This window comes from Paramormyrops kingsleyae, chromosome 1 (genome assembly GCF_048594095.1).
Source record: "Paramormyrops kingsleyae isolate MSU_618 chromosome 1, PKINGS_0.4, whole genome shotgun sequence".
NCBI lineage: Eukaryota > Metazoa > Chordata > Actinopteri > Osteoglossiformes > Mormyridae > Paramormyrops > Paramormyrops kingsleyae.
In genome coordinates, this window is record NC_132797.1 from 17,261,826 (window position 1) to 17,282,514 (window position 20,689).

The 20,689-nt window shown below is 47.7% G+C and overlaps 1 protein-coding gene across 3 annotated transcripts in view; it reads right to left on the reverse strand.

The window, feature by feature from the left end:
- The window catches only part of large1 (LARGE xylosyl- and glucuronyltransferase 1), a 55,160-nt gene that overhangs the window by 2,377 nt on the left and 32,094 nt on the right, over positions 1-20,689 (reverse strand). For all 3 annotated transcript variants that reach the window (XM_023791523.2, XM_023791524.2, XM_023791525.2), the window contains 8 exons: positions 12,230-12,334; positions 9,657-9,769; positions 6,953-7,078; positions 6,547-6,702; positions 4,764-4,927; positions 1,490-1,768; positions 514-660; positions 41-236 (listed from right to left, as the gene is read on the reverse strand). In XM_023791523.2, coding sequence (XP_023647291.2) covers positions 41-236; positions 514-660; positions 1,490-1,768; positions 4,764-4,927; positions 6,547-6,702; positions 6,953-7,078; positions 9,657-9,769; positions 12,230-12,334 — 1,286 coding nt within the window. The remainder of the gene's footprint in view (positions 1-40; positions 237-513; positions 661-1,489; positions 1,769-4,763; positions 4,928-6,546; positions 6,703-6,952; positions 7,079-9,656; positions 9,770-12,229; positions 12,335-20,689) is intronic.

Sequence of the window (20,689 nt, forward strand, 5' to 3'; positions counted from 1 at the left end):
ACAATATTTGAAACTATATGCAGCAACAGAAGATCAGTACCTGAGCATCCAGCTCCATGATATGGGCCACTTTGTTCCACCCAAAGCCCACGAATCTGCGGTCGTACTCGGGGCTGTCACGCCGCACCATGACATAGGGCTCGAAGTCCGCCTCCCACTGCACACGATACGGTGTGGTGGCCGTCCTCCACTTGGCGAAGTTGGTGGGGGCGTGGCCCTTAGTCCACACGTGGTACCTTTGTTGAGAGAATGAATTACAGCAAGACTGCAGCAGGAGCAGCTTGAAGTTTATATGCTTTTGAACTGAAATACCAGTAAGGCCTCCCTGACACAACACTAGCAGGTACATATATATATATATATATATATATATATAAAAAGTGAAGGCATTTCACCTTTGTTTTTATTTTTTTTTTATTTTTTACTAAGGCTGAGTTATGCTTGATGCCCATTTTTATTAGCAGTGTTTTCCAATGAAGCCATTGCTGAATCAAAGGAAGGACTCGTGCTTACCTGAAGGTGAACAGGGTGCCCATGTCCAGCTGAGACAGAAGCTCAGCCTTAGACTTGGGATAGGACAGGCGATACCGCAGTGTCTCAAAAGCAGGCACAACCAGGGCCTTTTTGGTGTTCACCATGTCAAGCTGCACAACAGATTTCCTGGTGGAGATAGAAAAAAGTGAGAACTGCCACTTCGTGGGACCAGCGGAGACACGACGTCCCACTCAACAGTGAGTAGTTCATCGACCCGAAGATTTTTACAATCCTGAGACTGACATCTGAAAAGCGTCAATCAATAACTGCATAGCACATTAGATCTGTGCCCCTTCCAAGCAACCTCTATGGACATTCATCAATTCATCCCATTCAGTCATCTTTCAACCATTCAGTACAAGCTGGCCAGGAGGCCACAGCACAGGGCATTAGCCAGGGGAACATACTGGACAGGTTGCCCATCCATCATAGGACTTAAATGGCCAATGTGGCCGATGTAGAGATGTCAGTTCACATAACTACAAGTTAGGTGGGGGTACCAGAGTACCCAAAGGAAGCCCGCATAACACGAAGAGAACATGCAGGTTCCACATACAAAGAAGGGCATGATTCAAACTCCCAATTTTGGCAACTGTGCTGCCCACTAAGCCTTAATACTGCCAGGCTAAGGAAATTAATAAACTGATTTAAAGTTGTTGATAGGAAGTGGACCACAAAGAAATACGTGTGGAGCTTACAAATGGATATGCAAGCATGCTTTAATGAAAATATATGAAATACTGAGGTCAAGTTCTGGCATCCACTAAAGTGCTTCAATAATTTAGCTGAAAAATTGTCAGAGTAAAAATCTCTTGGCGGTGAGGAAGCACAGCATCGTGATAAGCATGCTCCACTCAACATCATCGTTTTCTGTGTAGGCTCTATAAACCAAACTCCACATAATCAAGTGTTGCTGGTCGTCACTTAAGCTCCACTATGGCAGGAAGCTGCTCACCTGAGGTACTCGTAGAGTCCATACATGGGCAGGAAATCAATGTCAGACAGGAACATGTATGGAGTGTTGACCTGCTTCATAGCCACGTTGCGCAGCAGGTTCACGGGGTAGAACTGGCCCTCCTTGTAGACAATGTGGTAGCCCACGTTGCTGCGGCTCATCAGCACCTCGGAGCCCTGGGCGTAGCGCAGGAACTGCTGGGCCTCGGCGTCCGACAGGTACAGCGCCAGGCTGATGGGGCCTTCCCAGTGTTTGCAGATGGCCTCCAGCATCTGCAGCCTGGAGCAGAGGGCAAACATCGGCTCAATTCCGGGACGGAGGCCTTGCCTTCTCCAAATTCACCATGTCTATGGTCATGCTTACATTGCCTCGGTAACAGGTATACATGTGTCAGCTTTAGCTAGAAATTACCACCATTTCGAAAATGCCTAACTTCACAGAAACCCTAAGACAATTCTCTCACACAAGGTTTACAACAAACGTCAGGTTCCAATATATTATGTAATGACTCTATTATTCTAAATTTGTAATTCTGGTATTTATCATCTCAGAGCTTAAGCTCTGGTTTATGCCATAAGTTGGTGTCTCGGGGAATCAGGCATGTATATGCAAAAGTAAATGCGTCCCCCCCAAACAATTAAGGCTCGAAATGAAGAACAGGCAAAGAATTGTTAGGATTGACCTGCCAGAAGCTGAAGAGTGCTACACAAATGGTGATAAGGCTCAGAAGTGCGATTGAGAGTGAGCTCAAGCGTGTCCATTGGGAGCCACTTAACGAAGCATCCCTCATGAGAGTGCAAAGAGTACGCGTAGTCACTGTGACAGGGCAGCAGTCACGGTCAGTTAACCGCGTCTCACGCCTCACTCTACCGCTAAACCTTCTGCCAACCTTTTCATTAGCTGAAGCCACTTATGATCAGCCCAACACAGGACTTCCCAGCAAGCACTGCTCCTGGTTACCCCCTACAGACAGCCATCGGCCTTGCTGCCTCTTTCAGACGTTCACACCCAAAGTTGGGGCTTCAAAATGCAGGCCCGGTGATGTAACAAAACGACAAAAACCCTACCTTGCATACAAGATCCCTGGATGTATTATTTAAAGCCTAGTTAGCTGCAGAATGTCTTGTTTTCAACGGAAAGCCGTAAAGATCACAAGTCTTATTTGGCTTAAAAAAATCAAACATGCATAACCCAACAAAAACTTGTACAGAATATTAATATTTGGTTTCATGTACCAATTAGCATTTGATTCAGCAGCTCTCTGCACCAGATAACCCAGCAAAGAAACCAAGAAAATAAACAGCAACATGCTGAGCGAGGTTGCACAGCACACTGACAGAAGTCAAGGAAAATAAGACGGAACAAGCACAATGGCTCCTCAAGTGTAAGCTTCATACCTCTTCATACTCTCTTACTATGAAAATGTCAAACCTGTATTTGAATTCAAATTAAGTACATATTAAGCATGTTTGCATCACCTTCAATTACTAAGATATTTTCAGAAGCAGGGTAATCTATCTGATTAGCATATAACCGCTGATGACAATTTCCCAGATTCACCTTGGTGACTGTTGAGAATGATTTACGTACGTTTATGGGTGTTTCTGGTTAAGCTAAAATTTTGTTGACAATGTATGGTTTGATCCCTGAATATTAAAAAGAAAACAGGCAATTACCATATAAAGAGCACAGGAAATTCTAAAGCAGATTCATATTCATCATTCAACATCATCCCTGCATGCCTTGGAGAGAAATCTTTATGATCTTAGTGAAATTAAAGTAAATTAAAGCAACGCTTATCAGTTCATATAGTAGCAGTCCATGCAAATACTGGGGTAGCCACTTTGGGAAGCTAGACATGTGGAATGTTACAATTATATGAGCTGGGGAGTTGGAGGGAGTAGATGGGATAAAGAAAGTATGCCTTTGAAGGGCTTCTGAAAGTTTGCACAGCAGGAGGCTTGGAGGAAGGAAAGTGTGGGGTCCTGGACCCCAAGCCCACGGTATAAAGGGAGGACTGCATGAAAGCCTGCAGGGCTGCCATCCATCACCCGTGGCAACGATTGACCTACCAAAGCCTTGTGAAAGTTAATGAGAGACCACGGCAAGGCAATAATCAGACATAAACATAGAACTCATGTCCTACATCACAATGAGGAACTGTGTTTCCAAGCCACAGAATAATCAAAAAATACATAACAGGTTTTGTCACTGGATATGTTTTGAGAAGGTTTCTATTAATTGGGTGGCAGCTATTATCTTTTCTTTGACTAAGATGCAGCTAGCATTTTTCCAGGAAGGTTGGAATTCAATCTACACTTAAATCTAAATCCATTATACATCTAAACCAAATCTTTTTATCAAGGACCAGTGCTTGCTTTTATCGTGGAGTTCTCAGAGATGCTTGCATGTAATTACAATTCAATTAAGTGGTTATTGAATCTCTTAAAAAACCCAATGTTCATTACAAACTGTTTTGTGTGACGCGTCTGATTCCGTCTCAGCAGACCGAGTCTGTCACCCGTGCGAGAGATGTTCCCACAAAATCGACGAGATCCAGTAACACAAATAAAGGTTGTACAGCGCAGTATCTGCCTCCCATGGCAACACATCAGGCAGACAGAAAGACCTGGCTTTTGTGTTGGTTCCTCTCTGCAGGAATTCCAAGGACATCAGAGATATTAAAAGAGAAAATATGAGTGTTTCTCCCTGTACAAACACAGACGCTGCATCTTTATTCCAAGGGTGTGTGCACAGACACAACTTTACTGTGCGTCAAATAAAGAGAGGCACCGTCCAGAAGTGTAGGCAGCATTCCTGGATCCACACGTCTGCCTTGATGTCGCCAGTCAGAGATAAATGGAGTAATAAATCAAAATAACTCTGGGGGCTTTATCTCTAATTTGTTCTAGAATTTCACCTTAAAGGCCATGAAAGCCCAGTTCTCTCATTTTAAATAAATACAGGAAAAATAAACTTTTCATTGTTTTTTTTTTCTTAAACGTACAGACAACTCGATGATTGTATCAAATGGAAAATCGGAATTCTTCAATTCCTACTGTCTACAAATGCTTACTTTTACAGCCAAAAAAATTAGTTTTAAAAATTCTGCGCAAAACATTTGTGATACAACATACAAGTCAACAATGTATTTTGAACACATCCTATAGTGCTGTAAGTATGCAGTTTAATACTGCAAAGAACTGCAGTCTTTGCACTGCTGTTGTTCCCTCCAGCCACCAGGGGGATCATGGAGTACAACCACGGACTATACCTGTCCATGGAGAGCTGGGCCACCAGCGTGACGTCTGTGTGGTCATCAGCCGGCTCGTACTCGTAGTGCAGGAAGTACAAGTGCGTGCGGTGCACCGTGAAGCGTTCCCGACGGAACTCATAACAGGGGTCATCCTCGTCCAGCTCAGACAGGGTCTTCTGGAGCTGCATGGAGGGGTGACAACGGGACCTCAGATGACTGGTCAGAGTAATTCCATCCCGCTGCTTTAGCAGATGCTAACACGCTCTTGCTGGCACATTCAGGGCAGCCCACATGGCCTACATTTAATGTGCTAGCTGTTTATTCAACTGTGTCTTCTAACTGGAGCAATTCAGGTAAAGTAGGTTAAATCAGACAATGACGTCAACGTGCAGCAAGGAACTTGGGGCCCAAGGTCATGTGACTACCACCACTCCACAAGTATATTCAGTTAAAACCAAGGTAAAACATTTTTACAGATAATGAACTGGGACAAAACCACACAGTCCTTATTGAAAAAAATCAATAACAGAGCAAAGAAACTAAATTTAGTACAAATAGCAAGCTGAAGAAGCATCTCAAATTTGTCAATGTGCAAGCAAGGTGCTTTAATAACACAAATGATCATGCCTGAACAAAATATTTATTCACCAATTAAGGATCACAAGGAAAACCCAATGCTTATTCTAAAAATCTGAAGGAAAAGGAGCCAGGATGCGTTTGTGGTGAACATGTCCACTGCACACTGACCCATGGCCCATCAATAAGCCAGATCTGCCTGAGCAGGGCCGCATTGCGAGGCAGCCCCCTGCGTCCGCTGGTCTTCATCCCAACCCATGTCCCAGGTGACTTAATTAGGCAAATCATTTCCTCGGCAAGATGCATTTATTTATCAGCCTGTGCTCTGCAGTTTCCAGGGCAAATCGTTTCCTGAGCCAAGACAAAAACCAAAAAATAAATAAAAGACTTCTGACAACAAAAGTCAAAAAGAATGTCTGTCGATCGCCTTGGAAATGTAAATCTGCTCCAACAATGAGATCAATGGAATCAATGTGAGCTGCGGTATCAAAGGAAAACAGAACCACAGGTGATGCCTAATGCCTTTATAGTCAGTACTGAAAATCAGATACAGTGTGTTTCCCCACCTTTTGAAGGTCAACCTCCAGGTGGTACCCATGCAACCCATAATGTGATTCATTTCCTTAACCTCATCTTTTGAATACAGATGTTATTTAATTGATATAGCAGGATTTCTGGCCAGGTGGTTGAAGAAAGATTTGACTTTTGCTTTTTTGTACATATCACAATGATATTCTTACTTGTGTGCTTCCTGCAGATGATAGTGCCAAATACATACAAGATACAAAATGCAAAACATCCTTAAAAAGTAAACGCCAGCTCTGGGAGACAAACATACACTTGCATTCGCCTTGAGAACAACCTGTTTATCTAAGATGTAGACATTTTACTGTGACTAAAAACAGTCACCCAACAAGCTGCAATTTTAGCACACAGACATTTAAAATAAAATCACCAATCCCCAAGAAGTGCCAGCTTCAAAACTGGTAGTAGAACATCTGACACGGGTTCACTGGTACTGTATGTCTAGAATGTCTAGAATTTTAAGGAGATACCACATAATCCCCAATCAGCCAAGCCGAACCCAGTGTATTATGTCACCTTCAGGGTACAGTTACAGAAACATTGGGGGGGGGGAAAAACCTGGAATCGAAAGAAGTAGAAGGAATTTTTAAAAGACACTGGTCCAATAAACAAATCAGATTCAAAGAATGGGAGAGCTTACATTCTCACTGTTGTGGTCGGCCTCGCTGGGACAGCCAAACAGCTCACGTCGCAGAAGGTTGCCGTCATACTCCAGGAAGGTCAGGTAGAGGTTACGAAAGAACTCCACGTGCTTGTTCTTCACCCGCAGCTTCTTGGGGGAGTTCCAGTGGATGACCTGGAGGGGGAGGAGGAGAGTCACTGACACGAGCATTTTCAGGAAGCGACTGCAACAAGCCACGAGGCGTTCTCTGGAAGCTTTCTCACAGATGGGACGTAGGACAACCGCCAACGCAAGAAATGCCTTTCCAGCTTAGAAATCAGAAAAAAAAATAGAACAGTAACATAATTTGAAGGTTAGGGCTGCAATGGCCCATTCTTGGTGGCCTAAAGGAATGTTCAAGCCAACCCTGGAAAACAAGACCCACCTTAAGATCTGACACGTCCTTGTAACATTTCTCGGAGCGGGTGTGGTCCGACAGCTGCACGTTCCAGAAGCAGGGCAGCTGGTACACCAGGAAAGGATTCTGTTTGATCACTGCATTAAAGATGTCCTGCAGAAACAGGAAGATGGCCTCAGGTCAGCATGTTTGATGGGATCACCAGCAGCTAGGAGAAGACTCTCCTGGAACTCATGATGATGCCTGTGCAAGACCCATTCAGGCAATGCCGTTTCAAAGACAGGCAATTTCATCATGCAGCTGACATAAAACCCTATAAAGACTGGTACTGGCTACCTCCGCTCCTCAAGACTTACAGGATCGTGAAACAAAGTAAAACCGCAGCAGTCAAGACCGGATCTGCTTTGTCTAATAGTGCAGTCTCCATTTCTCCAGTGACACAGCAATGGGCACTCTGCTGAAGGTCATTTGAAAAAGGCAGCATTTTCCTGATATTCCAGCAAAAAATAAATAAATAAATACAAAATCAGGCAGTCAGATCTATCCTCCAGGTACAGCTACGAGTCAACCCGAATGTTTTGCTCTTAACCCGAATCGTATATATTTTGCTAACCGGGGGTAGGGGGGGGTTGGGCAAAGAGAATATTCCTTGATATTGGAATTGTTTATAATCTACAGAGCCTGCATTCGGAATGAGCGCGGTACCAGTTCAGAATCCCAAATCGGCCCAGAGGCGACGAGCTTCACATCGTGAATGCAAGATAAAAAAAAAGACTCGGGGGCCAGACCGCCGGCCGCAGATACTGGAAGCCTTTGTTGAAAGGGCCGATGTGCAAAGCGGGAGGCCCCACCAGAGCTTTCAGGAGGCCCTTTCGTTTCTAAACACCCTCCGTTACGGGGCTCCGCCAAGAGATCGCCAAAGTCGAGGTACATCAAAAGCGGGCCCACGAGTGCCTGCATCCAGCACCAGTGAAGTACTGCACAGATGCTCTCCTTCTCCAGCCCGAACCGCACCAGTGAAGACAGAGACAGACTAAGGGAACAGCGCTTCCTTAGGTGTAGTGCAGTCTTAATTGGAATCCTGAAAAAGTCTATTGCACAGAACTATGGGTAATCAATGGCAAAGGGGCAACAAGGTAACAGGACAATATCCGTGTCTGGTATGAATTATGGATCCATCCCCTCCTAAACGCAGGAGTCAGTCGACTGTGCCTTTAACCGCAGTGACAGTGACACCCCGGCAAACGTGCCGCATGGACCCACAAGGGAGCCATAATAGGGAGGGGGGGCAATTAACGAGGCCAGCGTGTTCCTCTCTCACCAGCTGGACCCGTTTCTATTTTAACCATGCTCCGTAAAATTTATATTTTCGGCAGCTATGACTTCATTCATAATTCAGATCTGAACCTCCGTTACTTTTGGAAAATCCTTTATCAGCCTGGCACATCTACAGAATGACCCATGGCAGACCACAAGTGTCTGGACTCATCAAGCACAAACCTTACAGACCTGCATGAGGTCATTACGAAGAAAGGGTTCTGAAACTCCTCATGACCCAACGATCTGTGATGAAATGCTACGACTATGAAGGAGGCCTCTGACACACGGAGCTGCTGTTAGCCTTCATTAAGAGAGAAGCCTAAGAACCTCTTGGTGCCCCTTCACCTTTCCTTCGTCATCAATGGCCAGAGAGCCAGTTAACCCTTTCTGCCACCTGGAATAACTCATCTTCCAGACAAACACATTCACATTTCCCGCATGCTCATCAAGCAGACAGGCAATTTTTGGAAATTAAAAAAAAAAAAAAAGGAAAAAGTATTTTAAACGAGGAACGGTTGCGTTTTGAGTTTTTACATGATTACTTCATTTTGGACTTTCTGCACTCAGCAGTACCTTGTTTACTCTTGTTTATACAAATGCATCTATTCATGGACACAAACACAGAAGCCGACTGGCAAGACTCCCACGGGAACGAACACAAGCAACCTGGGACATTATGGACAAGTTATATTTTCCAAACATACATCATTACTGCCTGTATCTCCAGTGGATGGTTTCCAAATGGAGACTAAAAACAACTTCACCTTAAAAAAAAAAAAACTACTTATAATACTGGACGTCATAGTATTGTGATGTCATAAAAAAATTCGATAATTGAAATTGAGTGACCCAGTCCTGCATCCCGATTCAAGGTCTGTGACATCATAAATGACTGCAGGAAACTAGGGACTTGAAAATATCAGTGGTCAGCTTTATAACTGTGGTGCCATATTTTGTGATACAAACATGGAACAGTGGGATGTTAGCATGCTTCATGATGCCATGTCAATCACATAAAATTTCGGACAAAGGCTTGTCTGTTGAGATTGTGAGGTCATGCATAATTAAAGTCAAATACGCAATGTCACTAGCGAATTATCTATGCATTTATAAAAGCCCAAAGGAATAACAGGCTAATGAAAGATATTCCTTAGTTGACTAGAGTAATTTATGAAGGCAGTAATATACAGCATCTCAAACAGATACAAAATTTTCTCTTCTAATAACTAGGAAGTGACCCATTTGGCAAATTACAGTTTGTACCTGAAAAGGAAGAAGCAAGTAAGATAACTCCTTTGTTGTGTGATGGTAATATATGCAAATTTTGGCTTTAATCAGTCAATCGAGCACTTGGATGCCACAGATGGTGGCGACAGCGTGGGAGGACGCGTGTGCGAACAGAGCGGCTCACCTGGTCAGCCAACGAGGTGGACAGCATGCTCATCAGCTCCCGCTCGGCCGTCAGGCGCCACATCTGCTCCCACTTGAGCTTCCGGAGTCGGTCCAGAAGCAGCAGGATCACCCCTGGGTGACAGGCACGCAGACAGCTTCAGCAGGGCATCGCTTTGGTGTGACACACACACAGATTCATTCCGGGGTCACCATTATGTGACAGACAGGCACACGGGGGACTCTGGAGGTGTGAAGCACGGATTGATCACCTTCACAATCAGCAGGAGATTAGCAGCTAAAGTCTGGTGGTATGACATTCTATCTAAGCCTCAGTCCCAAATGTCCAAAAGTATCAGGATTTAACAACCCCCCCCTCCCCAAATTTGGCAGAAGTGACCCACTCATATACACCCTCATTTGTGTTCACCACCAGGAGTCCAAGCTGTTTCCTGTTGGCGCTTATAAACAGCATGTAGCAGGGTACTGTAGTGGCAGGCAAACTTTGCATGACCAGGGAAGACACGAGAGCCCGAAAGCCCTGGCGAGGACGGCAGCCAGAGAGGAAAGTGCTCGGTCACGCTCGGACCGCGGCAAACTATATTTGGACCCACAGAGCTGCAGGCGGCGTTACTGTGTGGGATCCCCGCAGCGTGAGACATGGGGATGGATGCTCTCCTATTAATAAAGGACTTTTAAAAAAGACACCGACTGATTCATCCTGTCGCTCCCACTTCTTGAAGCAATCCTTCCTCCTGACAAGCACGCCTTTATCAGGGAGTCGGGGAAGGCGACGGGCCGCTCCTTAAGTCACAACACGCACTCTCTAAACGCAGACGGCAAAGCCGCCACCGGCAGAGGACAATCGATTGTTTGGGAAAGCTGCTAAGATGGGGAGGGGGATAGAGACGACCGACACATTACCGGCAATTTGCAATACCTCACAGCCCACGCCCAACCACTGTGGGACCCCACCTCTGGACCTATCGAGTCCACTGTGGGATGTCGAGAGCAAGACTCTTACTGCCAAGGAGACCCCGCATCACGGTGTGATGTGTGTGTTATATATATATATATATATATATATATATATATATATATATATATATATATATATATATATATATATATATATATATATATATGTATATATATATATATGTATATATATATGTATATATATATATATGTATATATATATGTATATATATATATATATATATATATGTATATATATATATATATATATATATATATATATGTATATATATATATATATATATATATGTATATATATATATATATATATATATAATGTGTGTTGTCTATTACAGACTAGAAAACGCAGTCGTGATCAAGTTATCATGGCTTCCCTTCCTCTGAAACACACATGAGAATGTCACTCTGTCAGCGATGTCAGGAGTCATCAATCAATCAGGCCCCGCAAGCGACGCCGAAGACCACACAGACACATCAAAGCTTGTGCCAGCTGCATTCTTAGAGCACAAGAATGAAGAATTTGAGGACAGATTCTGATGCCAGTTTAATACTGAAGAAAAAAAACAATGGTATCATGATTGTTTTACATCATGTGTGAGATCCCTTATTCAGCTGATTTTACATGTTATGCTAAAATTCAAAAAGGTTTCCTATGTTTTCAAAATGATAAGCTGCAATCGAAGTGTTGAAATATGTTACACAATCAGGTTCTTTTTTTTTGTTCTTTGTTAAATCCACATTTACTTCCTGAGGCAGACTGAGTCCTCAGCACTGAGGAAGGTGTTTCTGGCCTACAAATGGCTCAAATTCTGCTGGCTAAGCGAGGTTCACGTAGGTGGGGGAGAGTACTATGTTAGGTAACAAAAACCAGGGGGAGGTGGGAGGAATGGGGACTTTAAAAATCAGCATACTACGCCTGACAAGTCAAAGACAGATTAACCAAAAACATGAAGTAAAACGAAGTGAACGAATCGCATTGTCAGAATCATATTTTCATCGAGGTGAACAGAAAGCATCCCCAGTGATTCTATTGTGCTCTAAAAATGGCGCCAGAGATCTGCCTTCTGTTTCTTTGTCCATTTTCTGCTACTCCAGCTGTGCCTCCTTGCACCTCTCCAGATTGCTCTCTGGTCCGGCATTTGCATTCACGGCGGCTGCACCGCAGACTCCACGGCGCTCCTGTGAGGCTGGCCAGTGAAAAAGGCTGACCGCTCTTGTTTTTGCCAGCAGATCAAGCGAGTGCACACCGCGGGGAAAGGTGGCGCCGCATTTGAAAAGAGATAAAAATAACAGGCAACCCAGAGAGGAGGAATTGCCGTGGTAACGGACCATAGTCAAATACTCCATCTATCCCTCAAGGCATTTTCTGGAACCATAAAACTGTTCAGATTACTATATATTCCCCATTTTTCTTTTCATAAACCAAAATGACTGCAAACAAACACAGAGACTTGGTAAATTCTACTGTCAAAGCAGAAGGAAATTCTGTCATACAGAAAATGTAGGTGCACTTCATGGAAAAACAAAGATGCAAGTGGATTTGATGGCAGAACCAAAGAACGGCCCACTTCTTGGAAACAAGGACCAAGCACTCACCTGTGTTGAAGCCCCGCCCAAGGGCTGGCCATGGACGGTGGTTCTTCCATAGGTTCCCCAGGTACCAATCGCTCTGGTTCTCCACCAGTCCCAGTACCTGCTGACCTGAGGAAGAAACAATGACAGGGAGCTGGATGATAGTCCTTTAACTGGTTCTACAATGATGGGGCATTGAAATGGCAGATGAGTTTCGACCAAGCGAATCTTCAGCCCTAACCAGAGTTAATCATTCCCTACAAGATCATTTATGATCATCGGCACACATCGGAACCAAAGTACGTACCATTTCTTAGAGTGTCACGGGAGACACCCAGGCCATAGAACAAACATCCTAAGGACGGTCTGGACCAGCTGCCCAAAATCTCCTTCCCCCTCCCCCCCCGGACATATCCCATTCTTCTTTGCTGCCTGGGAAGCTCAGAAAGAGTGTATTCTGGGGCCAGAAAAGAGGAAAACTGGAGCCCACAGGGGCGAGTGATGTGATGGGGAACGGAGATGAAATAGGGGAAGAGAGACGGGGGGGGGGGTATAGGCAGGTTTAATGAAGGCTGTAAGGAAGATTAATGGGGGCCCACTGCAACAGGCTTCTTCGGGCAGACAGCACTTTAAATAATTTAAAAACCGCTCCACAGTGTCACTCTCAAGGTGACAACAGAATGTGGAATTCAGAGCACCCCCCACCACCAACCAAGCCCCTCATGAAAATGCGGCATCCCATAACGGAGGGGCGAGCTTACGGGGAGGTTCCACCAATTAGCTCCAGGACTGACGTGCATCTCGGAAACTCGGAGCACAAAACAAGCGAGAACATCTAATCTGCCGTGATCGCTCTAATCAGCCACTGGCCGCGGGAGATTGGAGGTGAAGCCCAGCACCGCGGGACCAGCGGGGGCCGGTGTGGGCCTTTCATGTTCTCCCGCGGCGGCCCTTCCACGGAAAACGCCAATCAGACGCCGTTTCCGAAGGGGAGATTTGGCTGCCAGCCGCCAAGGAGAAGGATGGTGGGGAAGATGCTGAAGAGGGGATCCGCGGCGCAATTACAGAGACGGCGTCTGCTGCAGAGGGTTGTTAATAATGGATTCAGTCCTGAATCAGAGAGAGATTCCAGACCCTAATCCAGCCAGGCCCCCGGGGCTGTCTCTAAGCCTCCTGTTCAAATGCTTGCAGTGCCGGTTTATACCAGATGTATGGGGGGGGAGGGGGCACAGACTTGCTTCTCCCCAGTAGGAAATGTGTAATGTGCAACTGGTTCCTCTGTGTATTCCATGTTTACGCTCGCATACATGCAGGCCATATAACAAGCCTCTGATGGCTCTGCTGCTGCCACTACACGCTGGATGCAGCGTTTGCACATTCCCATTCCGTGACGTACCCCACCCCCCGCCATCCTACCAATTGTTAACGCTCAATTAACTTGTCTTTGTTTTGGTTTTCGTGGGAATCGATTCTCCGGTCAGAAGCAAATTTTACCAAAGTCTCAGCACTCACTAGGAGAAAGAAAGAAAAAAATGCCAACAGCATCGTTTTGAAGCCCTAGAAAATAACCTGAACACAAAGAAACGTCGAAGAGGCGGGTAGCTTGCTTTTACGAGCACTTTTAAACGATTTCTCTGAGGACACTCCTTTGTTTGGCCTCCTGAAAACGGGCTTGCGAACCAGAGAAACGGGGATATTCATCAAGCCTTCATTTCATTAAGTCTAGTGAGGAGGAGGGCCGTAACCAGCCGTCATCTCTCCTTGGCGCCACGTCGCTACTGTTGCCAATGATGACAGGTGGCCCAAGGTTACGTGGGACGCCGCCGCCACTGAGCGCAACCCCCATCACTGCACAGCAGGGGGCGCCCTGCTGAAAGACCTGAGCTGGTAACGCAAAGTCTCAGGATGGGTAACCTGAATGGCGGTCCTTCAATGCAGTGTAATCCAGGTGAAAGTTCAATGGTATAAGAAAAAAAAACTGCGGGGGCACAGAGGGCAGCACTATGGCCGCACACCTCCAAGGCTAGCGAGTCTTCCTGTGGTGTGTGGGTTGGCCCCCACAGTCTCAAGGCGTGCAGATGGCTGGACGGAAGTTTCTAGTTATAGTGTGTGTATGCCCTGCTATGGACCGGCACCCCTCCCAGGGTTCGCAAAAGGTTCCAGGATCTCTCTGTGGCCCGGTACTGGATAAGTGTAATGGAAGATGGATGGATGGTACACATCCATAAAGCTAAGCTAAACAGGTAGTCACAGGAGGCACGAAGAAACAAATTCACCTTCCCTTGAACAACTTTCCCTTGGGCAGAAAAAAAAAAATGGCTTCTGATTGCCATACAAGCAGCCGCTGCCTTGCTGTCATGATGACTCAGATGTTCCGTGCCAGCTTGCATCCAGAGAACCAGATGGTTCCAAAAAGAGTGTGGGCTGTACAATGAGCAAGAGCGACGGGGCCACACATGGAGAAAGCAAAGAGAGCGTTTAGATCGTCCATCATAATATCTTGCGGCAACAGTAGCACGATGCTTATTTTGTAGGCTGAAATCACAGACTCTTCCCTGGGCCGGTGACCTTGCGCCCCCTGCTGGCTGCCTTATTACTGGAGGAGCATTTGCCGTCCATAACTGGAGAGAGAGCCAGCATCAGCGTGGCTTGGAAAGGGCGTACGTCTGAGCTCAAGCTTGGTCGAGGCCTCTACATACTGATTGTACGTATACTTGGCTGTGGGGGGGGGGGGGGGTGGATGTGCATTAATCTGTTGCTTAGAGACAGCTGCACATTGTTCCTTTAGCTTAAACACACTCAGATGGAGACTGGATGGTCTAATGGCTGTTAAACTGCATCTGTCACACAGAAGACAAAGAGTTCCGGCAGCTGCTTGGACTGACCGGTCTGGTTCACCGGTGTGCAAATGGTGTCCCTCCCTTTTGGTGCCTCCCGCTTTCTGGCACCTTCCCGAAAACTGGATTTTGCTGGCCTGCCTGAGCGAATTCCCAGATCAGGCACCCTGAAGCTGGGCTACTCGACGCAGCTCAGAAGCGAAACGCACACACAGCCTTATCAGGCCGGTCTAAAAATAGACACCTGAATAAAGTCCCGGAAAGGGACAGCAGGCGGTCCAGCCAGTCGCCGCCAGCCAAACCCACCAAATTAAAAGGGCTTCAATCACCTTCTATCTGGGGGTGTTATGGAGTAGGCAGGTGAGTGAGAGCTGGGGATGGGGGATATGCGTGTATCTTGAACTGAGGGTGGGGGGCAATTCAGGAATATGTATTAAATTTAGAGCAACAGGTCGAGCTGAGGGGTCCCTCAGGGTAACCATAAGGTCACGGTGACTTTTCCAGAACCAGACTCCTGATCCTTTAATCCAAAGACCGGCTGCAGTTACATTTACTGCCACACAGATGCACCCCCCCCCCCCCCCCATATTAAATTAAACAAATCCTGACAGCATGAGATTTTAATTTGCAGGACTAATTTTTTTTGGGGGGGGTCCTCCACTTCCTGCGGTGCATGCCAGTGCCTCCTCTTATCCAAAGCTCTGCTCTTTAACTGCTGCTTACCCAGAACTCTCCCCAAACTGCCACATATAGGCATGCAGGCCCAGGACGACGAGCACTAGGACCTGCTAACCATGCGGTTGTGACGCTAATCCCTGAATGAAAGCCTCCTAAGCGTTTTATAACACTCATAAATACCCTCCCCGAGTTGGAAATCAAAAACATGACCTGGCCGCAAATTCAATTTCAACGCAGAGGCCAAAAGCAGAGGCACACGGTACCCCCCAGAGAGGAGTCAACATGGATCAGCATCGATTCCTCCTTCAATTCTTCACCCGCGGAGGGGTCACGGGTCCGATTTAACCCCGTCTCGTGCCGGGTGAATCGAGGGCAGACGGGGCGCAATCAATCAACTCTCTTTACGGTCGCTCACTAGTTAAAAGCACTGAGGTCTATTCCATAGCTCAAAGCACACCCTCCCTGGACAATCAACCCTAAACATCATCCTGAAGCGGCAACATTTACAGCAGCAATCTGAAAATACGAGCAACGCTAGTAGTAATAAGCAAAGCGCTGAAATAACAATAAATGGCAATTAACGTAAAACTGTAGATTGTTTATCTCGCTTTTAAAAAGGAACAACAAGGGGAAGACCCAGAACAAATTCCACAGGGAGAGGCAGGTTTGTTTTCTGGGGCACAGTGGGGTTCCATGACCCCCTTAGTGTAGTGACTGTTTCTGGCCAACAGGAGGCCCTATGTAAATGTGGTTTGAGTGGCTGTGTTGGTCAGGGTCTGGATCAGCCTGAGTGGTTACGGCATAAGCGTCAACATTGGAACACAGAGGTAACAGCTCCGCTCAGGTGACAGGCCACCTCCAAGCACGTTCAGGTCACACCAGCCACCACGCTCCCAAAGCTGCATGACAGACTGATTGCACGGTTTCACGCTTTGTGTGTACCGCCACGCACGTGACAGCACTTCCTGAAAGGGCAGAGATGTTTATCCGGGCTATGTGAAAACACACAGTAATGATGCTAAAGGGGCTCCACGACATAGAGAGAAGCTTGGCAGCGTAAAGAATGACCAGGGCGTACCGGCGAGCCACTGCTGGGTAATGAGTGCACGCCGGGCAGGGCTGGGGTCACAGCAGGCCCCAAGTTATGTTACACCTCCCACCTTAATTACGCCAGGCTAATTACCTGGATGGGAGCTGTCCACACCTACCGTTCCAAGCATAAAACACTCTCTCACTGAAATTTAACCAAGCGGACACTGCCATCCAATCAGGAGGACCCACAAACACAGTCGGCCACACTTCACAAAACCACAGCCCATCACTTGTCTTCACAGAGCAGCGGACAGAGGTGTTTAGAGAATGAAAGGTCGCACTCTCAGCTTCTGGGCTCCATCCACCATCTCTGCGCCGGTCCTCCATTAATGGTCCATACATCACAGGTGGCTCACAGGATAGGTGCCCCCCCCCCCCCGAAGAGGCAGCCCCCATCCAGTGTGGAGAGATTAACACAAAGCCCCGGGGTCTCTCTGCCTGGCCTGGAGCCCAACCCTGCGCCTCCACACATCCTCACGGCGCCAGTGTGGGTGTAAATTTCACCGCCCAGCCGGGAGCCTCGGTTACAGAGTGCCCAGACAGCAACTGCAGCTTTGAAAGCCACCCGCCCCCCCCAGCCCCACGTCAGCATTTCACTGTGAGCCGGCGGCTCCTCCCCCTCACGCCCATCTGCCTCCCTCGTGTTAACTCACTGGCCAAACGCCGGCTGACACCACATCTGCTTAATTGTGTTCACAGCGTGGAGGGAGCCCAGTTAAAGAGATGGGACTCTCACCAAAAAGGTAGCCATTCCCTGAACCCCCACAGGCATGGGAACTTCAACTGAACACGATGCCAACTCAGCAATGCCAACGCACAGCCAGTGAATGAGGAGCCCCCTAACAGTAGGGGGGGGGCATTAGTCAGCCTGACGTGGGCACAGCACACACCGTCAGACATCACGCTTCATGAGCAGCTAAGGTTAATACCAAGCCGTGTGTGGCTTGGGTAACGCTGGATGACTCTCACCCAAGGTCCCGCCCGTCTAAGAGGGACCATCATCGCATTATGGATTCGCTCCGCTGATGGCATCGTCTAGGCCGGCTCCATGGTGGCGTTTCGGGGCTCAGACTACAGGCAACTTTACACCCCCCCTGGTGCCACAAATCTGCCCCCAGAGTCTGGGATGAGTACTAAGTTTCTCATCTTAATCTTAGCGAAGATGACACCCCCAGAGAAGGCTGAGTCTGGAGTGTACAGCCTGTGTGTGTGTGTGATATACATTTCATTGTGGGGACCAAATGTCCCTAAAAATCTGTTATTTTGACATTGTTGGGACAATTTTTTCAATCCCTATAAGGAGAAACTCAATAGTTATTAAAATCCATAACTGCAATCAAAAAAGTAAAAATGCCGAAAGTTTATTTGGTTACTTATGGTTAAGGATAGGGTTGGGTAGGGGCTAGGGATAGGGTTGGGTAGGGGCTAGGGATAGGGTTGGGTAGGGGCTAGGGATAGGGTTGGGTAGGGGCTAGGGATAGGGTTGGGTAGGGGCTAGGGATAGGGTTGGGTAGGGGTTAATAAAGGCTCCCTTAGCAAAGCTGTTAAATTAGCTCAGGCTTCAGCTGACACCGTGAAGCAACATTAGCAGGGCCTTGTTCCCCCGCCCCTCTTCCGGCCCTTACAGGCACCTTCACGTGCCCCCCGATCCTCTCACCTGCCTGACACACTCTGGGAGTGACCCCTCCCTGACCCCAACGGCTCCAACAGGGGGGTGGGGGTGGAGGAGGGGTTGACAAGTACATCTGTTCGCCACATAATTCTAGCGAGAGCCGTCCTCGGTCACGGTGACCCGGAGAGACTGGCAGGTTTCCCATGGGTCGGTGTGCCAGTACAATGGACTGTGAGAGCAGAAGGGGGTAGAGTTTAGCTGGCGCCATCATCTGTCCGGAGGTAGGAAAAGCACACAGGATGACAGTAGCCATGATCAGAGAGCCTAAATCCTCCAGTTTTCCCACTAATGTTTGCTCTTGCCCCCCCTGCCTAATTTGTACTAAGATATATGATGACAGTTCTAGAGAATGTTGATTGGTCAGCTGCCTGGGGCTGGTTTTGACCCATTCCTTGCTCCCTCCCCCCCCCCACAGGGAGCACATACAAGCACAAGTTAGCAACAAGCTAATTCGGTCCATTAGCAGCTGCCGAAGATGGGTACACAGATGGCAAACATCTTCCCCGTTTGCGCTGTTACCGCGCAACCGCTGCCAAGAGACATATCTCAAAGAATGAGCCTCGTTTCGGGACCCCAACGTCATGTGACCCAGGGACCTAAGCGGGAAGCAGCCGTGGAGTTACATATGTGGAGCGGATAAATATAGAACAAAGATTCAAAGCCCCGACCCAATCCATGCTTCCCAAGGGACCCTTGGCATTCGAGACCAAAGTACTTAACATTTTCATGGAATGGAGCAGAATGCTAAAGTCTGCCTCATGCTCTAAAGGTTATAGGGTTGCCAGCACCAGAAGTGGGCCCTTACACAGACCCCTGGCAGGATGCTGTAGCAACAAGCTAGGTGCCCGCATGTGGGCACAGCGTAGGGGGTGTCTGGCATCCCTGTACCTCTACTGGTCATGGAAAAAAGCACGTCATGGCAACCGGAACATAACCAGTCGCCTTGTCATAGTGTCCTGCGGGGAGCACCACTAACAGCACCTGGCGCCGTGCGTCTCACATGCGCGGCATGTTATGCACGAGGAGTAGGAGTGTCTGGTCAAGAGCCACCCACGCAGGAAAGGATTATGGGAGGGCAATGAAAAGTCACGGACTGAAAAGTCACCAGCTCCCTCACACGATCCGCAGAAGCAGCACCCTGGCAGACAAGAGGAGCCAGCCGGGGGTCGGCCGCGGCACGCCGGTGCACCTTTAACACGACCCCTGCTGGCGGCCATTCTGTACCGCCGCTCCACCAGGAACCCTGCAGCCCGCCCCATGTCAGAACCGTGATGGTGGGTCGGCCCAAAGAAGAGCTCTGCGGGACTCCGACGGGCGCCAGCGCTCACATGATTAATTAAGGACCTTGTTTAGGTACCAAAACAACATTGGCTGATATTAATAATATACTAACTGGGCCATTTTTTACAGTCAGCAGCCAAGTCAGACCTGCTGAAGTCAAGCGTTGTTATTTTCTATTCCAGCGATAACTAAGGAATTGGTGGCACTCCGGACAGCGAGCGGGCAGCTCCACGAGAGCATGACCAGCCTCCCACCCAGGGAATAAACACCGGTACTGCAGCTGTCATTAGGGTTCCAGGGGGCTGGATAAACATCTCTGCCTTCTGCAGTGGCCATGGTGCACCTTGGGAGAGCTGGTGGGAATTGTGGGAGGCGGACGCTTGGAAGGACTGGGACAGAGACATAGACGGCTTACATGGAGATTCCAGCAGGACCCGCTGGAACAAGCCCCGTTAGCCAGTCTGTCCAAACTGCTTGAGAGCTGATGGATAAGGGGAGGGGGCATGTCTGGGCACCCAGGTCATATGGGAGCCTATGGGCACCGTGTTTTGTCACGTCACCACCTCATCACCGCACCATAACCCAGCAGTGAACCACTTGGACTCCTGGTCCTCAAATGTCTAGTGAAACTCACAGCCTTTTGGTTCCCAATTCAACTTCATTGTCTCCAGGTATCTAGCCAAGCTTCTAGCCTTCCTTCCCTTCTAATCCCACCGCACAGCATTACTACTACTCCAGTCTGCCTTCAGGAATGGCTCTCACAGAAAGCCCAGCTCAAGGTTTCCCAGGTGCAGGAAAAAATTGCCCAGTCTTTGACAAAGACCAATATCAATAGCGCCAGTGACCCGCCCACACGGCTCCAGCATGTCCCGGCTGCCATCCCGCACCCCCCCGCGCCAATTGCAGCATTTGTCAAACCGCTGA